Source organism: Orbicella faveolata, unplaced genomic scaffold (genome assembly GCF_042242905.1).
Source record: "Orbicella faveolata isolate gen_17 unplaced genomic scaffold, um_ofav_v1 contig_36, whole genome shotgun sequence".
Taxonomy (NCBI): domain Eukaryota; kingdom Metazoa; phylum Cnidaria; class Anthozoa; order Scleractinia; family Merulinidae; genus Orbicella; species Orbicella faveolata.
In genome coordinates, this window is record NW_028301565.1 from 12,899,771 (window position 1) to 12,920,351 (window position 20,581).

Below are 20,581 nucleotides of genomic sequence, written 5' to 3' on the forward strand. Positions count from 1 at the left end.
GATTTTATACGTCACTTCGCATGCAAGAAAAGTCACAATTGAAGAGCGAAAACAATTAAAAACAACACGAGTAACACTAAGTTATAGAGCTACTGTTGTTCTCAGGTGATATGTCTCTGGTCCGAAGGAGACGGTTGTCTCCATAGTCATTTTAAATGAGGCGAAACATAAAACGTTTCAAGTCCGTGGTTTTCATTGTGAGACAAACAGGAGTCCTTGCGTATTTTCCCTTTGCTACTTCTTCGAAATGCCGTTCTTTATTTTCGACTTGCTTCCCTCGATGCCTTTCGCTGCCGACAAACAACGCCATGCTTGAATCTTCATTCCCCGCACGTAAAAACTGACGTAGTTCCTTCAACTGATTGGTATCTGCCGCCATTTTCGCGGCAAATGAAAAGCACATGGTGAAGTGCGCCTGCGATCCCAGTTACGGAAGAAGCCGCTAAAACAATATGGCATGCCGTGAACGCAGTATCGACGTGTCGAAATACATTCAATTTTTTCGATTTCCTTGTAATATTCAGACATTATCTTACTGGGGACGGAAAGGTGAGTTGTATACTAGCTACCATATCCGATTGATTTCCTAATATAAAGATTTAAAAACAAAAGTTGTGCCGTGATTTTCTTTAGTTATCGGACAAAACGCGAGTCGCCAGCTGGCGACCAGTTCTGAAAACTTAGTCGCCAGCACTCAATTTTTGGTCGCATTGGCGACCAGTGAGTCGCAATTTCGAGCCCTGCAACGAATTTGGTCATACCATTGTGAAAGTAGTTTGCGGATCCACTCGCCTTGTGGATCCACGGCCACTTTGACAATGTTATGACGAAATTCATTGTCATAACAGGACAGACGACAATAGTTATCACTGACTTACTGATCCTGAGGAACAACATTTTTAGAAAGGTCTTAACTAATCTCAGTCCCATTCTCTTACTGTCGATCGCGTTAATCCTGAGGCTAGCCATAAACATTCTTCAACCCTCCTTGAGAGTATTCAATCACTAGACTGCAAAACAGTCCTTGTTTGTGCAAGCTGGTACCTTAAAATCTAAAGTTTTTCTGATGATTATTTCAAAGCAGTTAAAAGAAAACGAAGTGATAAAACTACTATTCATTTGCGCATTTTCATTTCAATTGGAGTAAGGCGTATTGTGCACTTGTTTACGCAAGTCATTCTCGGACGAAAAATTGACTAAGCTTTAAGTGCTCAAGTGATGGAAACTGCAGGCTCAATAGGGGACTTAAGATTTGAGGACAAGTACGAGATCGAGTACAAGAACGACTTTTCAATTCTAGTTTACAGGCTCCACATTATCACGTCACATACCCATCTCATCCTATAAGCTTCGTGAAGAACGCGAAAATCGTACTCATACCTAATCTTGTACCCGTAGTCCAATCTTAAGGTCCCTCGTGAGTAATCGTGAGTGTCCGTTCCACAGTTGAGTCGGTAACTCTTCTGGTGTTTACACAACGATTTCTCGAACACTACAATTGCACCCTGGAGTAATTTCTAAAGCAGAAGTATTGAACAACTGAAAATTTTCTGCTTTTTACTTAGCATTGAAAGGATAAACTCCAAGAAAAAGTCCATGTCTAGACGTCCTCCAGCTCCGGGCAAACCCAGGTTAAAACCAAAACCCACCCCGTCCCTACCCAGGTGCAAGACGATTTACCCTTATGACGCAACTGATGTGGATGAGCTGAGTTTCCAACCGGATGAAATTATTGAAATCATTAAAGAAGGTAAGAAAACCTCAGAACAGTGGGCCCTCCTGTAGGGCATCCTTAAGACATTGTTCCAGAGATATCATTGTGTTCGTTGTTTGTGTCAGCTTTTAAGAGGTAGAATAGTGTTTTGATGGTTGAACCGAATTGATAGCAGCTGACAAAGCATAACAAACGCAATAATGCAGTGAGCAAATCAGACTTCAGATTGTAAATATGCAACCGACACCAAGCGTGGAAGAACGCGCTTACGGTAATCACGATTGCTTTTAGTTGTACTCAATCTTAATTGGTTGCATAGCATTTCAAAAATTATCTTGGAAAGGATTGGTACCCTAGGACTGAAGCGGTTGTATAACCTACCCAGACATTTCATATCATTTCAGTTTAAATTTCAATGGCAATTTACAGGTTCTCACTATCATAAAGGTAGATTTTATTGTAAGTCCTGTGAGGGTATTTGCCCATTCTGACTTTGGTATGATCTCTATTTCTTTCGTTCCCAGATCCTTCAGGATGGTGGACGGGGAAGCTACGTGGCCGCGAAGGACTGTTTCCCAGTAATTACATTGAAAAGATTTAATAGAAATGAGAAAAATGAAAAAAATGAAAGAATGTTTACTTTTTTTGTCAACGGTTATGTAAATATTTTAGCGAGATTTAAAGACAATTCAATTTTTTTAATCTCAAGTGATATTTAATTGCCCGTTTAGTTTGGTGGTGATTTACAAAGACATTGTTATCTCAAGTAGACACTTCATGTGTTGTTCCACTTCACTATTGATTCACTTGATCGTGTCAAACGTGTTCCATTGAAACTCGCGTAAATGATCTAAATACAGTAGTAAAATGTTCTCACGTTGTATCTGCCAATAGTCTTTCTGCTGGAGAATACCTAGGTATGTTACGAATGAATGGAAATGACAAATATCTCATGACTGTTGTCAACGATTATATCAAGTTAATGACTAAACCGGAAAAGATATTGTACCATGAATTTCTGCTTTGTAGTGTCATGGTCGTTGAGTAGTTAAAAGATTATAATTTCTTGTCCATAGTCTAGATAGGTGCATTGCTGTTGTTTTCAGAGAAACTTGAAGGTGTGGAGCGGTTTTCCTTGCCGCAAGTAGCAGTAGAATAAAAAGGTTTATCTGGTGTACTGAAATATCTGGTCTTTGAGTTTGGGTTAACAACAATATTGGCGGAGAAAATCTCTCTTGGTTTGACTGACGAATAGCTTAGTGGAAGGATGTGTGACGTAAGTCTGATGATGTCTTACTTCAAATGTTTTTTTTTCCTATAAAGTTTAGTTTAACGTAATTCAGGACCCTTGGAACATGAAATTAGTTACTAAGGCAATGGTTTATTTAGGTTAATAAAACATTGAGTCTGGTGTTTCAGGAGTTCGGATATCCGAGATAATACTGTAGGTAGGTCGTCGAATGTATTTAACTAGCAATCTTGAATTCAACTTGGTTTACCTAAAATTAATAGTTAAATTAAGTCGTACTTAAAAGCGGGTTATTTACACATCCATATGAAAAAAAAATGTAAAAATATATGAAGGCAGAAGGGTATGGTTTTATGCTTCTGTTGGAAGTGATTAGAAAATAAAATGTGTACATTCCTCTTTATGTTTTTGTTCTGTACGCACCTTATATACTTTCTAGTACGTTCCCACAGTACGCTCCGCTGTACACATGCTCGTGCATTGCCCCACTAGGTTACGATCGTCTATCGGTTGGCGGCGTACTGTTACTTGCCCTATGCACCATTGTGGATCCCGTCTGCCACATTTCCCGTTCGTTTCCATGCGTTTACCTTACATTCCAATATCCCCGTTCGTTCCGGTCAACTCAATCTTGTATGTTCCGCCTAGGTTCCAGGTGGGTTCCCTTCTACGTTATCCATTAGATTCGCTTTAGGTTCCTCCATGCTTTTGCTTGTCTGTTCTACCTTGCGTTCCCTAATGCATTTCCTCGCACGTTTCCCAAACGGTTCCCGAGGCATACCTTTACGATTCTTGTTGGTTGTTGGGTGCGTCCCAATTGGTTCAGTTCCGGGGGGTTCCCCCGGCTTTGCATTTCCTCGTGCATTCCCTCATAGGTTACCACGTACGTTCTGATGCGAAAAAACTGAGTTTTAAAGGGGACGAAAAACGAGACCTAAAACCATAACAAAAAAACTGGTATTAAACGGAAAACGAAAGGATGAGCACTTAATTGAGTAGGGATGCCTGGTTAAACAATCGTACGATGTATCATGTATGGACTGTCTTTGACATCACACTAACCCAAACAATTTGAAGGAAACCTTTCAAGTCGGTGTATTACACGTCAATCCTGGCTGTCAAGACAACAGTGTTTCCATATTTTACACCTTCAGGGGGTAAATAAACTTTTTTTGTGGTCGATATAATGCGACATTCTTCGCAACACCATTGCATCTGAGAAGTCTCCCTGCGTGCGAACGTTGGGTTTCCAAGTTATTTTGGACTATATGACGTCACGCCTCACACCTCACGCTGTCGCCTGCAACCTCGGTACCAGTCTTTCTCTCTCTTTTTCTTCTCCCTCGTCGTTGAGCTTGTAGTCTAGTGGCTTCTTTGAGTTGGATCGTGACAAAGTGGACAAAAGCGCCAAAGTCTCCAAACAGTTTCCTTGAGAATATGAGTATTAAATCTGGGATGGATGCAGCAGCGCCGCGTTATTTTGACCAACTTTGGGTCGATTTCCAGGAACTTGGGCGATATTTCCGAGTCCCAGGGACTCTAAACTAATTCGAGAAGACTTTGGTTTTCAGTGAAATGGACAGAGGAAAAATTTTTGAACGCTTGGTTATTAGCAGTCTGGCCGAAATATAGCCACTTACTGACTAGAAAGTCGCCGAGAGCGGGTTACGCGCAGCGTGATTTTGACCAACTTTAAGTCGATTTCCAGGAACTTTTGCCCAGAGACTCTAAACTAATTCGAGAAGACTTTGGTTTTCAGTGAATTGGACAGAGGGAAAATTTTGGAACGCTTGGTTATGAGCAGTCTTGCCCAAATATAGCCACTTAGTGATTAGAAAGTCGCCGCGACTGGGCTACGCGTGAGTGAGTTTTACCAATTTTGGGTCCATTTCCAGGAACTTGGGCGATTCGAGAAGATTTTTTAGTGACTAAGTGAGTTAAAGAGGAGCTATATTTCGGCCAGACTGGACATAACCAAGCGTTCAAAAATTTTTCCTCTGTCCCTTTCACTGAAAACCAAAGTCTTCTCGATTTAGTTTAGAGTCCCTGGGACACGGAAATATTGCCCAAGCTCCTGGAAATCCACCCAAAGTTGATCAAAATTACGCTGCGCGTAGCCCGCTCTCAGCGACTTTCCAGTCACTAAGTGGCTATATTTCGGCAAGACTGCTCATAACCAAGCGTTCAAAAATTTTTCCTCTGTCCCTTTCACTGAAAACCAAAGTCTTCTCCAATTAGTTTAGAGTCCTTGGGACTCGGCAATGTTGCCCAACTTCCTGGAAATCGACCCAAAGTTGGTCAAAATCACGCTGCGCGTAGCCCGGTCTGGGCGACGTTCTAGTCACTAAGAGCCTATATTTCGGTCAGACTGCTTATTACCAAGCGTTCAAAAATTTTTCCTCTGTCCATTTAACTGAAAACTAAAGTCTTCTCGAATTAGTTTAGAGTTCCTGGGACTCGGAAAAATCGCCCAAGTTCCTGGAAATCGACCCTTTAAAAAGTCCAGTAAGCATAGTTTGAGATCACGACACCAACATCGCGAGTGTGGCGCATCTCTAAACGCGCGAAAACACGCGACAGAAAAAAATACATCCCAAGCATTTTCCAAAGCGACAGACTTCCACAAGTGAAATACACGTGTGTAGATTTGGGGAGGGCCAAATCTAGCATATTTAAAGAGCCCCGTAAGCATACTTTGGGATCCCCACACCAAAAACGGGAGTGTGGCGCATCTCTACACGCCCGAGAACATACGAGAGAAAAGAAATTTGATATGGGCGAGAATCTCTTACCCAGACTCTGTCCAAATCGAAAGACTCCCACAAGTAAAAAATACACAGGTGTAAATTTAAGAGAGGGCAAAAACTAGCATCTTTAGAAAGCCCAGTGAGCATAGTTTAAGATCCCGACAGAAAAAATTCGAGTGTGCCGCAGAGCTAAACGCGCGAGAAAAGACAAGGGAAAAGTAAATTGCATGGTTAAAAATATCCACCCAAGCACTGTTTAAATCGATAGACTTCCACAAGTGAAATACGCGTTGGAAATTTGGAAGAGGGCTAAAACTAGCATCTTTAAAAAGAGAGTTAAGCAAAGTTTAGGATCCCTGCACCTAAGACGCGAGTGTGGCGCTTCTCTAAACGCGCGAAAACTTACGAAAGAAAAGAAAGTTGATAGGGCCGAGAATCTCTCACCCAAGCACTGTCCAAATCGATAGACTTCCACAAGTGAAATACACGTGTGTAGATTTGGCGGAGGCCTAAAGGTAGCATCTTTGAAAAGTTAGGTAAGCATTGGTTGGGATCCCAGCACCTAAAACGCGAGTATGGCGCTTCTCGAAACGCGCGAGATCTTACGAGAGAAAAGAAAGTTGGTATGGACGAGAATGTCCAATCCAATCACTGTGCAAATCGATAGCGTTTTACAAATGAAGTACCCGTGTAAGCATTGGTTGGGAGCCCTGCACCTAAAACGCGAGTGTGGCGCATCTCGAAACGCACTAGAACTTTCAAGAGAAAAGAAAGTTGATAGGGGCGAGAATCTCTCACCCAAGCACTGTTCAAATCGATAGACTTCCACAAGTGAATTAAACGTTGCAGATTTGGAAGAAAGTTCAAAATAGCATCTTTGAAAAGTTAGGTAATCATTGGTTGGGATCCCGGCACCTAAAACGCGAGTGTGGCGCATCTCTATACGCGATAGTACTTACGAGGGAAAAGAAAGTTGATATGGTGGAGAATCTCTCACCCAAGCACTGTCCAAATCGATAGACTTCCACAAGTGAAATACACGTGTGTAGATTTGAAAGAGGGTTAAAAGTAGCATCTTTAAAAAGTTATGTAAGCATTGGTTAGGATCCCTGCACCTCAACCGCGAGTGTGGCGCCTCTCTAAACGCGTGAGAACTTACGAGAGAAAAGAAAGTTGGTGTGGGCGAGAATGTCCAAACCAAACACTGTGCAAATCGATAGTGTTTTACAAGTGAAATACACGTGTGTAGATTTGGGGGAGGGCTAAAAAAAGCATGTTTAAAAAGTTAGGTAAGCATTGGTTGGGATCCCGGCACCTAAAACGCGAGTGTGGCGCATCTCTAAACGCTCGAGAACTTACAAGAAAAAAGAAGGTTGATAGGGGCGAGAATTTCTCACCCAAGCACTGTTCAAATCGATAGACTTCCACAAGTGAATTAAACGTTGCAGATTTGGAAGAAAGTTAAAAGTAGCATCTTTAAAAAGTTAGGTAACCATTGGTTGGGATACCGGCACCTAAAACGCGGGTGTGGCGCATCTCTAAACGCTCGAGAACTTACAAGAAAAAAGAAGGTTGATAGGGGCGAGAATTTCTCACCCAAGCACTGTTCAAATCGATAGACTTCCACAAGTGAATTAAACGTTGCAGATTTGGAAGAAAGTTAAAAGTAGCATCTTTAAAAAGTTAGGTAACCATTGGTTGGGATACCGGCACCTAAAACGCGGGTGTGGAGCATCTCTAAACGCGCGAGAACTTACGAGAAAAAAGAGAGTTGATAGGGGCGAGAATCTCTCACCCAAGCACTGTCTAAATCGATAGACTTCCACAAGTAAAATACACGTGTTTAGATTTGGGGGAGGGCTAAAAGTAGCATCTTTAAAAAGTTATGTAAGCATTGGTTGAGAACCCTGCACCTGAAACGCGAGTGTGGCGCCTCTCTAAACGCGCGAGAACTTACGAGAGAAAAGAAAGTTGGTATGGGCGAGAATGTTCAATCCAAACACTGTGCAAATCGATAGTGTTTTACAAGTGAGATACACGTGTGTAGATTTGGGGGAGGGCTAAAAGTAGCATCTTTAAAGTTAGGTAAGCATTGGTTGGGATTCCCGCGCCTAAAACGCGAGTGTGGCGCATCTGTAAACGCGCGAGAACTTACGAGAGAGAAGAAAGTTGATACGGGCGAGAATCTCTTACCCCATGAGGGGAGGCAAATGACTTCTACTGTAAGTATCTCCTCCCGGTGTTTTTAATTTATGTTGCTGGCACATGGGTTGGCCGTGATGTATTCCAGATCATCTTGGTTTTCATTCCTTAACTTTGGGCTTAGGATCTGTTTTAGATTGATTAATCAAACGCTTCTTTACGCCCGGACAGACATCTCGATGCAAGCTCAGAGTTTATTGTGATGGCTTTCATTGGGTAAAGAAGACATTAATTTACGTCTGCTCGCCGCGCTCAACATCCATTCGTAGGCACTTTGGTATCTTTAAGTTCAGTTCGTAGATCTGAACTTGGTTCAGGGGGATTGGAGAAGCAGAGGGAGGTTCATGTTGTGTAATTCGTTCATCATTGCGGGATTACTTGATTTATCGGCATTTCCCGGTTTGTCCGTTCACGTTTTTTTTTCCTGCCCAAGTCTTTCTTCACGTGTGTGTAGACGTGATCCAATATATAATGACTTTGTTTTGTTCCAGATTATTGGCGTCGGTGGAGTCCGCCATCATTTGAACGCATCGGGAATGACTCGAACGCACTATTTACTTTTAAAGCACTATTAATATCGTGACTTCATTTTTAAGCTTGTCTCATATTCCATCGCCCCTTTCTGGTTTATTTTTTGTTTAATATCATCGGCATGTCACAGATTATGACGCCTTCCCTGGCCGCAAGACGAAGACCCCTAGTGAGAGTATGTAAGGAATGCTAGCAAAATTTCCTACCATTTCTGTGCGGTACTTACAGTAGAAGCCCCGTGCGTCTCGTCATGTTTTACCACCAAAACAACTACTGTCAGTCGTTGCTATTAAAATCACTTGAAATCAGACTTTTCTACCGTAAATTGAATAGCAGAAAGCGAGGAAATTTGTTAAGTGTATTCCACAGAAATTCTCCTAAATACAGCAACGATCAGAGAGGTAAACTTGACTGAAATTGACGCAAATTTTACGGCGAAAGAAACACAGGATTACGCGCCGTTACAGCGCCAAGCTACAAACAACCAAGCAAACTCTCACAACTTCAAAACATTCAATTGAATTTAGTTACAGTGACTTTCCTTGCCATTTTAAAGTGAACAGAGATAAACTTGCGTTGACTAATCGTCGATGGATGTGTAAAAAAGGCAAAAGATTGACGATTACCGCTGACTTTTAGGAGCGAAATTTAGGCAGCGGGAAAAAAATCCGGCCCGTGGGCTGTATCGTAAAAAGCTGGACCGGTCACGTGGTTATGATTAGCCAGTCAAATTCGAGGATTTAGGATTCCGGCCCGTTCAGATGCTTGAGAAAAAAATAAATACAGATACTTTATTTACTGTCGAATTTTAGGTAGCTAAAATTAGCTAACATCTTCGAGAACATAAATAAAACAAAATCCAATACTTATACAATAAATATGCTGAAATAATGAAAGAGCTAAACTATGTACATAATAATAATAATAATAATAATAATAATAATAATAATAATAATAATAATAATAAAACTAGAGACAAGTTGTAATGCTACTGAAAAGAGTCATATTGTAGTATTTTTCGCTTAAAGTCTGCAAAAGTAGCGGTTCCAAGTGAGTACGAAAGAAAGTTCCACAATTTAGTACCTAAAAATGAAAAGGAATGCAGGCCGTAAGTTGTTGTTTTTGGATCAGGAAGAGATAGAATATAATTACCGCGTAAACTATAGGTTGTAGAGCGCAGAGTAAACATATTACTTACCTTATCCGTTCTTACGCTGACAGCCTCTTAAGTAGCTCTCACTTCGTACCAGGAAGGTATAATGAGTTCCAAGATCAGAAAGGGAGGGTGGAAAGGCCTGAACTTCGTGAGAGAAAAACCCATCCAGATCACGTTCTCTACTCTGCATTGCGACATACAGTTGTGCGAATAAAGACACGTTATTTGCAACCACTTGGATTTTCTTTCCTTGGTTTGTTGGTTTGTTTTTGCCAGATCTTCGGACTCAAGTAAAATTGTTCTTCTTGATGGGATCGAGGAGGTGCTCGCAGCCCAAAGAGGCCAGGTTACTAAGTAATCTTCAAAATAATGGCGCGCGATAGCGCGTAAGATGCTGGAAAGTAGGTGTTTGTGGCAGTGTTTAAAGCAAATTTTGTTGGCTTAGGAGAGTTCTTCAAGCTTTAAAACAAGGTCAGTACGAGGAATTTATATCTAATTCTTATTGCTGGATGAGAAAAGGTGTTTTCTGCGCAGGTGGCTCAGGCTCTGTATGCAAAGGCCAATCTCTTTGAAGTAAGCTTACGTGTCATATAAAATGCACGAATTAAGCTTACCCTTTAAATGCTATATTTCGTAAAGAATTTGATTACAATTGACTTACCTTTTGCCTGTCGTGCTATTTTGATGTTTGTGTGCTTTAAAGTCAGTTATGTTTTCTTGGGTTTTTCTCCCACTAAAAATACTCTTCAGTGGAAATAAAACCCAGGGACAATTTCCAGGAACACAGAAACATCAAAATAATACAAGTCAGACACAAGTTAAGCATTTTACTTCAATTACGTCCAAAACATAGCACTTAGACTGCATATTTTGCATCTCAAATGGGTAACCCAAAGACAGACCCTAGCTTCTCAGACCCCCACTATGGACATCAAGAGAAACTGTAGACAAAACTTTTCTTTTTGAGTAAAATCTTGCCAAACAAGCAAGACAATTAATATTATGTTGAACGAGCTAGCCTTTATGTGGGCCTCATATTCAGGGCTGTCATTAAGTTTTAAATCACCTGTAGCCTTGATCTTGACACCCATAGCAAACTTGTTACTGTATAGATGAATTGTACAGTCAAAGCTCTCATAAGCGGACACCCTCGGGATGCTGGCCGCTATGAGAATGGTTCTCTTAAGTGGCCACTAGAGATGTAGGGGATAGATGGCCGCTTACGGGAGCCTATGCAGGTAAGTGGTGTTTTGAAATGTAACCGGGGGTGGATAACGCCAAAACAAACACTGAAATATGGTACTGTAATTACTGTAAAATCATTGTGACAAACGACAATGTGAAGTTGATTGATGCAAACAAGATACAGAGGTTGTTAATAGGATTTTCTTTGGGGTTTCTGCTTACGGGAACTTAAAAACAAAGTAGTAGTAGTAGTAGTAAACTTTATTTAAGTGTCAGTTGTTCTAGTGTTTTACACACTAATTGGTGTTAAAAAGTCTAAGTCGTAATCTCTGAAAGTGTCCGTGGCCGCTTACGGAAATGTCCGCTTACGAAAATGTAAAAATACAGAGTTTGTATGGGAGTTAAAACAGGGTTTCAAACAAGGCGGCTGTAAGTAGAGCTGTCCGCTTACGAGAGTGTCTGTTAAGAGAGCTTCGACTGTATCAGCTACAGGCCAGTTCACCCATAACATCAAGGGTCCATCAAACATACTCAGCTGTAACAGGTGTTACAGGTTACGGCCCTTATTGACAGTCCTGCATATTAGAACACATGAAACAGACTGTGGACCAGCTGCCCACAGATTTGGCAGAATAATACAAAGTATAGATCATCAAGTTCTAAAATCTAAAACTAAAGAGCCATTAGAACTTCTATCCTAATCAGGCATGAGAGACCTGTGAAAGATGTAGATAACTATGTAGAAAATAATAATATCTAGATTTAGCCAAGGCTAAAAGGGAAGCTCAGGGTTGGGTTGTTCAAAGCCCGATTGAGCTAACCTAGGATTGGTGAGAATTTTGATTTGAGTTCTGTAACTTTGCGGTGAAATTTTATGTTTTTATTGTTTGGCCTTCTGTTTTGAGTTTGAATAATCTCAAAATACACAGAACATAAGCAGTCAAAAACATTTGTACACAAGAAAAATTATACTTTGGTTAAATTTTAATCCCGGGTTAGAATTAACCACCTTCCAAACTTCACGGCCATGATCGTTAAATCTGTTACATCGCAAGTGTTCCATAATTGTGTTTTTCGATCGATTGCATCTTTTGTTCGGGTTCTAGCATCGTTAAATTTATGTTTGCCACAAATTTCAGCGTGGTCCATTTAGGGTGGTCCAATTGGGTAGTCCAAGTAGTCCATGGACTAGGGGTCAGTGAAATGTACCATTACACGGTCAGTAGAAATATGGACTGCAGACTGCAGACTGTGGAAAGTCTTGTGGACTACAGAATTTGGTACAAAATGCAGACTAAGCATTAGGGATTGGGTATAAAATGCAGACTGTGGACTAAATGCGACCTACCGACTGCAGTCAGTGTTTTTTTACTGACTGGTCATAATACACGTATAAATGAGAACAAAACGTCTCGTGTGTATGTGCTTCTCGATCAATCCATTTGTTTTCCCCCCTGCTGAATGGAGGCCAATTTCATGTCTACCTAACAGCTCAGGCACAAAATGCTGTTCCTAGGATTTTTGCTTTTTTAACGTACCAAACCTACCAAAACTTGAAGGCACTCTTTAATCTACGATTACTACTAGCTTTCACTGTAGCAGAAATGCCCGGTCAGTGTCTGACCAGGCTAAGCTTTTACCTGTCAAAACCTCAAATTTACTGGACAATTGTCCGATGACTGACTGTTATTTGCAGGCTTGACAGTGATATGTTTTTGATAAGCATTAATTTTGTTTTAATAATTGCCAAAGGTACATTACTTTAAAAAATGTTGGACGTTTAATTTTGGGACGCTTTGCTAGAACATAGCATAGTTAAATTTTCACCTACAAAACTTGAATCAGACTGGAAAATTTATGGAATTGATCTGCATTACATGTATGTTCTCGTAAAAGAAACAAAAATTTTCCTTTCAGGTGATAAAAATTTCAGGTACTTAAAAATTTCAGATTGTAATGTATATGCAAACTATTTAAATTTTATGTTGTGATAATAAGGAGAGTAATGAGCAGAGAAGAGTCTTCTTTCATTGAGATGTCCTCCAGTTCAGAGAATTTTAAGTTTCTCATTCAAGCTTATTTATTCCTGGGTCGATATTATTCCTTAGAATGATTCAGAATTTCTTGCCTCTGACTTCAGAGTTAATGTCTGGTTCAGAATCATTCATCCCAACAATGAACATCACTGCCAGGCTCATGGCTAACATTCTTCTGCAAAAACACTGATTGATTGCACAAGGAATTAGTTTGTTTTGGTGGGGTACAAATGTTTGGGAAATCCTTTAGGAGGTTGTGAAATTCTTAAGACTCTGAAGCAAAATTTTAGGAGAAAAGAATTATTTGCACCTTGTTTTTATGCAAGTTTAGCAAACTTCATGTACAAAATACTTACTAGTTACATATTGGATTTGCAGGCAAATTGTTAGAGGCATACAGCACAAGATCAGGTAACGTGGACCCAGGACCCAGGACCCAGGACCCAGGACAGAGGACCCAGGACAGAGGACCCAGGACAGAGAAAATCAGGACAAAGGACCCAGGACAGAGGACCCAGGACAGAGGACCCAGGACAGAGGACCCAGGACAGAGGACCCAGGACAGAGGACCCAGGACAGAGGACCCAGGACAGAGGACCCAGGACAGAGGACCCAGGACAGAGGACCCAGGACAGAGGACCCAGGACAGAGGACCTAGGACAGAGGACCCAGGACAGAGGACCCAGGACAGAGGACTGAGGACTCAGAACAGAGGATCAAGGAGCTAGGATAGGACTGAGGACGGACAACTGGGGATCAAGGACAGTAGATTAAAGCAAGCCTTGAATGATAAACTTTCGTAAGTTGAATTATAGATATATTAAGGTGTATGAGATATTACTGGCAGCAGGGATGGCACAGTGCACCTTGCCCTGAGGGTTTTTCTCTGGGTACTCCGGTTTCCCTCACTCCTGAAAAACCAACATTACCAAATTCCAATTTAACAAAATTGGTGACACATTGCTGTGGGCCAACTGGGATGAAAAATTCTTTGATTACTCAAGGTAAACATTTGTAATACCAATTTATTGCTCTCTGTTTATTTCCTAGTTATATGTGCACATGTGGTTTCACAGTCTCCTTTGCAGCTGTTATTTTAGTTAATGAGCAAATTGGGAAGAAGCTTTATTTAATTTCTGTCTTTTTCAAAGATCTCTTTTTTAATCATAGGTAAAGGGAAATTCCCGATTCAGTCAGTCAGTCAATCAATCAGTCAATCAATCAATCAATCAAACAATCAATCACTGAATCAATCAATCAATTAATCAATCAACCAACCAATCAATCAACCAATCAGTCAATCAATCAATCAATCAATCAATCAATCAGTCAAAAAATCACTCAATAACTCAATTAATAGTTAAGATAAAAAGCCCAGGATATGCAGCTAACTAAAATAGCAATTTACCAGTCTTAGAATGTATCTAGACTTTGCAATTTGAAGATCTTTAACATTGTATTCCAATACCACTTTGATGCACATGTAACTAGTACCCATGTAAACAGAGTATTGAACTGACCAGTGTGTTGTGTGGGTGTCATTCATTTGTAAATAAGTGGCTTGCTTGTCACATTCTCCACACAATTCATTATATCAGAGCCGGGAATTATGACAATAGTGATCATCACTAACTCAATTATGGTAAAATTTGTTTCAGTGAATTAAAAGTTTGGTAATTCTTGTTGTATTTTCATGTGAACAGACATAAAACAAAAAAGAGCCCACATTTTGTTCAAAATTGCCTTAAAAAGCAAACTTTTGCAATTATTATTGTCAAATTCAGAAACAGACCATGAAATTTCAAAAACCCATGCAGAAATAAACTAAAATATATCTCAATTAGAAATAATTTATCAAATGCTCTTTATCCGAGAAAAGAAACCTAAACTGAACACTCAATCTGACTTTTAGTTTTACGAATTTGAAAATGATCAATGAATCATCAAAAACGTCATTCAAAATTATTATCGCTGATTGTTATTCTTAATTGTTTGTCCAAAGCCTCTGTAACTAGAAAATACAGTCAAAGCTTATTTACCATTTCATTTCTTTTTCACAAGTGTACAGACATTTTGAGTGCTCATTAAAAATGCTCATTTTTAAATTCTAGGATGCTCTTAAATGCAAAGCTAAAAATATTCCTATTGAGTTCTAACGACAATTTATTTCAGTACCTAAAACAAAATTGAAGTTACACTTTTTTGATATAAGTACAGGCATTTTGGTGTACCACTAAAGAAATCAGACAGCAGGATATAATCATTACAGTAAATTTGATTTTACAGAAGCCACTTATTTGCTCATGAAAACCTAGTTTCTCTTTCTCACAAGATTCCTATTGAGCAGCTTTATGGTGAAATCTGTTCACTTCCACTGGTTTTCCTCAGAAATCTTAAATTGAGTTTGGAGTTGAAAAACAATATCTTTTGCCAACATCAACATAAGAAACCTTTTAAGGTTCTCTTCATTTTTATGTCTGATTTTGAAAAAAATATACAGGTATGTTGTACTTAAAATACCGTTGCCAGAATGCTAAGCTATTTGCTTTTCTTGAGAAAATTTTTTCCTGTATTTACTTTCAAAAATAAAATACATTTTTGTAATCCAAATAAGCTTGTTTTTGGAAAGTGGCTGCTCAATAGGAAACTTGTATTCAAGAAAATATTTTACTTGTTTTTTTTTTTTTTTTTGTAGTTTCGACGTGCATCATGCTCTAAAATCATTGGCTAATGCGGTTCTCACTGATCACAATTATTTTCTTTGGGTGAGCAACATTTCCATTTTTGTCACTGAGTTTTTTTGTTCAAATCAATAGCATGATGGTGCTTGAAACTATAGTATTGTTTTTTTTTATCACCTTTGAACAAAGGAAGCTTCCTAAAACTACCCTTTTGTGGTAATGCAAGTGAATTTGATTGGCTGATCAAGAAATTATTAATTGAATGCAATACCAATCTGCTGCTTTTCACAAATTTATTCGATTTACTAAGTGTTATACAAAATTGTTATTTACTACTCGATCATTACTACAAAAAATTCTGAGCTATGCTTTTCCAAAATAATGCATTTAAAGTATATTCAATTGTAGGATTAAGAAATTATGAAATCAATGCAATACCAATCTGTAGGATTTCACAAATTTATATAACTAACATGCATTTATTGTCATATAAAATTGTTATTTCTTACTCGATCAGTTTTTAAAAAACGATTTTTTTCTAAAATAATTTCTTTGCTTCCTTTGTTTAAAGGTGCTACAGCAAGCTCATAAGCACAGAAGTAAACAATTACTAATTAACTCAGCTAAGAAAACACTACAAATTTTGGTGTCATAAGGTCTTCACATTAGCATTGACACTAACATGTTAAAGATAGGCCAAACATGGGATAGTCAGAAGAACAGAGGTGTAGAACAATCCCTTCAGATCTAGTCAGCCATAATATTGGCATCATAGTACATGTATAATAGAGAGAAAATTAACCCTTATAGTTATTTTCGTTAGGGTTTCAATGCAGTAGTTTTCAGTAGTTCAAAACCACTAAGGGAATCAGGCTTTTTAATCCTACTTTTCTCCAAAGAAAAGGCAGATTGAGTATGTCTAAGTATTATTACCACTTAAGAATCTATTCAATAGCCGAACTAGTTAGTTAGGGTATAATTTTTTCTTTTAACTCAAGCGAATAGTTTTTTTTTTACTGTGCTAATGAGCTTGTTAGTTTTTTTCTTTGTGGATTTGATATTTTCCACTGAACTTAGTATATTTTAGATTATTTTCAGGAGCTGAGATGGCCCATACACCCGCACACAACACAAATGGTCAGGTTTAAATCTAGCTGATCGATGTCCCTGCAGGGTTGTGGAAACTCTTGCTCTGAGGACGGTGTTTCTGATGTTCCTCTGCAATATTCCAACTGAGAAATCCTGGTGAGTTTATCTGTTCCACTCATTTTTGATGGAGACACTTGGACACTTTGATGGTGTGGTCATTTGCTCTCAAGTGGAGAAGGCATCATGGGGGAAGGTGAGGGTTTGCTTTTCATGTCTTTTTGGCTTTACTTGACTATGTCAGAAAACCACACCTTTATTCCAATTGGCTTGAAAGATGTTTGTCTTCAATCAGTGTTTCTAGAAATTTTGTTGTTGTTGAGGACGTAAAAGAGTAGTGCTTTAGTGCAGGTCACGGTTAGACATTTCCAGGATGTTGGGGTTAGTTTTGAACAATAAAGGTCACTGATCTGGCTTGACTGGAATTTCACAAGCGACACTAGATTGAGCTGATAGTTATCTGGGATTCTTCTGAAAGAGCTGATTCTCGTTTGGGGCTTTTCATAATTAAAAATAATAATTTTCTTTTCGTTTAAATTCTGAAGATAAAAACAAATTAGGTATCAAATAGAAATAAATTAGTCACAATTATCTTAAGAACAGAATTTATAAACACTATCAGTCCACGGTTCAAAGAAAAATTAAGAACATTAACGGCTTAAAATATAAATTAAAATTATCTGGAATTACAACTTTGGCTTTTTTTTCTGATTAACTCCACGAATTAGTTAACCCAAAAGAACTCCTGCGCCGGCGTTACTTGAGTTGTCACGCAACACTTCTTCCCGTAGTGTTGCGTGAAGATACGAATACATGTAACGCCTATGAAGGAGGCTTCTTTTTGGAAACCTTTTATCTTAGCTACTAAACATATAGTTACGTTTTCCGTGATCAAAGTTCAAAGCGTAGGTCAATTGTTCATTTTGACTTCCAAAACATTTAACTAACCTCGTAAACGTTCTTTGTAACCAAACATATCCATACAGTAGTTCGATATGAATTTTGTACGCCTATTGTTTATCTTGTCTTCTTTAACTTACTTAATCTTAAGTTAGTATTTAATTTAATTTTTTTTTCACTAAACTTAGGCTAATTGCTCATTTTGATTTCCAAAACCTGAGACTTACCGCGAAAACTCTAAGTACATAACTGTAAGCTAATTATCAATATTGCATTCCAAAACAGTACTATAAATTCATCTTCTAAAACCAAGCATAGAGGTTTGTTTTTTTAATTTCGTAGGCCAATTGTTCATCTTTACGTCTTAAACAAACTAAACCTAGGAAACGTTTCTCATCGTTTTTTTGTCTAATACTTGCTCAACTTCGTTGTCATCCTCGGGGATGCAGTGGCAGTTAGTCGTGACGAGACGAAGTAAACCGAGCGGTAAAGTCTTTCGTCGAGTCGATTTTGCCGCTCGGTTTACGTCGACTCTTCCGACTAAATGCCCTAAGTTTCCGAGGATCCTTCGTTGTTTAATGTTATTCAAAGCCAAGATTAACAATAACAAAAGCAGAAATAAATTTCAAAATTCCACCGTGTTTGCCTTTTTTTAACTGTGAATATTTAATAAGATTTACTATGAATATTTAAACTACGATTCTTTCGAAAAATATTTGGATTTTTTGTTTGTACAACTTAGACTCGATCGATTTTAAACAACTGAAATTAAATATCGAAACAAAGTTAATGCAATTCTAGGTGATGTGAACGGACGAAAATCGCCCGTTTGCTTTCGCATTAGTATTTATTTACTTTAGCAAAATACGCTTAAACATGAAAACGAATTACTAATCTTTCATCGCTTTAACTTTGAAAATTCCTAAACTTGTATCAGCTTGGACGTAGAGTTTCAAGTGACTTGTGTTCTTTTGGTGAAGTTTGTAAGAGGACAGTCGGCAGGAGGTTTGGTCGGCAAGTCAGATCAATGATTTTTTGCGTTCGATTCTTTTCTTGGCATCCATGGAAATTACTAAACATGACTTGTGCTTTAGCGCTCCTGTTTTCCTTGTTCCTCCAACAGAAATTTCTAGATACAATGCTTGGAACACGCATCTTAAATTTTACTATTTTGGCATTGCTCCTTTCGCGCATTGCTCACGGCTCTCAAAGCTAATAAAAATTCCAATTCAAATGGTGTGGTATTATGACGTAGTTGAGTGAAACCGAGGAGGCATGGGGAATAAACTCTCACCCCCCTCACTATGCCATCTCCACTTGAGAGCAAGCGGCCATATCATTAAAGTGGTCAAGTGTCGTCATCAAAGATGGCGGAGCGGATAAACAAACCAGGATTTTAAAGTTGGAATATTAATGAGGAACAGAAGAAACACTTCAGAGAAGAGTGGAAACAACCCGACAAGCAGGGACAAGATCGGCTAGATTTTTTTAATTTTTGTTTTTACACAATAAAAACGTAAATAGAGACAAAGAGACAGTTTTGTGTGTTGTCGTTTTTACCAGCAGTCCATCATAACTAACCGGGTAAACACTTGTGTCCATGACTAAGTCCCGATTTCCAGTGTAATCTGTCACGCAACTTGTCCCGCAATCTTCTCGAAAACGGCGTGACAAGTTAATGAAACATCGAGCCGTGTAACACAACGCGCAACGGACACAACGTTTGCAAAACAAGTCGCTTCAACAGTTACAGAAAGTAGAACTAAGTTCCAACTTTCTCCAACCGCTGTAGAAACTGTTTCGCATAAATTCAGTCCGTTACACGGTATGATAACGACCCAATGTTTCATACAACGCACTTGTCACGCCGCCATAGAAAACATCAAGAGATAAGTTGCGTAAGAGATTACACTGAATAAGAGGACCACAAACCAAGTTCTCCCTTTAAGAAAACCACTACCTAAAAAAATGTCTGCCATAAAACTCTCATTGCACTTCTATCGCGTTTTCGCTGTAGTATTTGCGAGTTGCAAACTGTACTCAGTTGCTCAAGAAGTCGACCTTAAAATAAGTTGGCCCTTCCCTATTCACACTTTGCGTAACTGTCAAAGAACGTCTTAACGTAAGCGTGACATAAGTCTTTGCATGTCACGCGATAATTTGGTTACAGAAATCTAGACAATTCACAGGCGTAAAAATGCGTAACATCGTAAACTCCAATTAGGCTTTCCTAATTTAATAGAAGTACGGACGATTGAAAATCCCCTCGAATTTGCAAGATATGAACTTGTAACTCACTGTAGCTCCTTGAAAATCGGCGATAAAATTTCAGCATGTCAAAGAAAATGCTAATTTTTTAAAAACGGGCGAAACGCGACAACTGATTTTTTTGCCCGATGTTGACGTCAAAAGCGTTGGTCCCGAAAAAAATAATAATCCGGAAAAGCCATTTTCCAAACTGAGCAACTAAGCACATTTGGTGTCTCACAAATACAGCAATGAAATGAGGTATTAAACACAAAGACGCACTATAAACGGGATTACAAAAACAACGATAATTTAATGCAACTTTAAATTGTGATAGGAAATTTCCAAATAATTTTAAGAATTTTGCAATACTTCAAGACAATTAATTTTGTAAAATATGAATTAAAGATTAAAATAGTATCCAACTTTGGAGACGGCTACATCCTCAAGGAAATTAAATGCATGTTTTTAACTTCCTTTGTAATTGTAAATTTTCAAATAACTTTAAGAAGTTTCAAGTATTTCAAGAAAATCTTTAAACATGAAATACACATTAAATTGTATCCAAGTTTTGGGACGGCTAAATCCTCAAGAAAATTAAGTGCCTTTTTAATTTTTTTCTCTTTAAGTGTAAATTCATAACAAAGAATTTTGCCATATTTCAAGAGAATCTGTAAATATGATTTCGAGATTATATTGTATCGAAATGTAGGGACAGCTATATCCCCAAGTTGTGCGTCTTTGTGGTTCTGAGAGCTTTATAACATACATTGCGTTTCAGCAGCGA

The 20,581-nt window shown here is 38.7% G+C and overlaps 1 protein-coding gene and 1 long non-coding RNA gene across 5 annotated transcripts in view; both read left to right on the forward strand.

Moving 5' to 3' along the window:
- Positions 1-3,366, forward strand: part of LOC110064156 (unconventional myosin-Ie-like) — a 32,203-nt gene extending 28,837 nt beyond the window's left edge. For all 4 annotated transcript variants that reach the window (XM_089274657.1, XM_089274658.1, XM_089274659.1 and 1 more), the window contains 2 exons: positions 1,566-1,750; positions 2,239-3,366. In XM_089274657.1, coding sequence (XP_089130783.1) covers positions 1,566-1,750; positions 2,239-2,315 — 262 coding nt within the window. In that variant the 3' untranslated portion in view covers positions 2,316-3,366. The remainder of the gene's footprint in view (positions 1-1,565; positions 1,751-2,238) is intronic.
- A 6,591-nt stretch (positions 3,367-9,957) lies between these two features.
- On the forward strand, positions 9,958-19,082 carry LOC149102318 (uncharacterized). The gene is made up of 2 exons (XR_016202438.1): positions 9,958-10,070; positions 13,199-19,082. It is a non-coding gene; the product is annotated as an uncharacterized LOC149102318 (long non-coding RNA).
- The last annotated feature ends 1,499 nt before the right edge of the window (positions 19,083-20,581 follow it).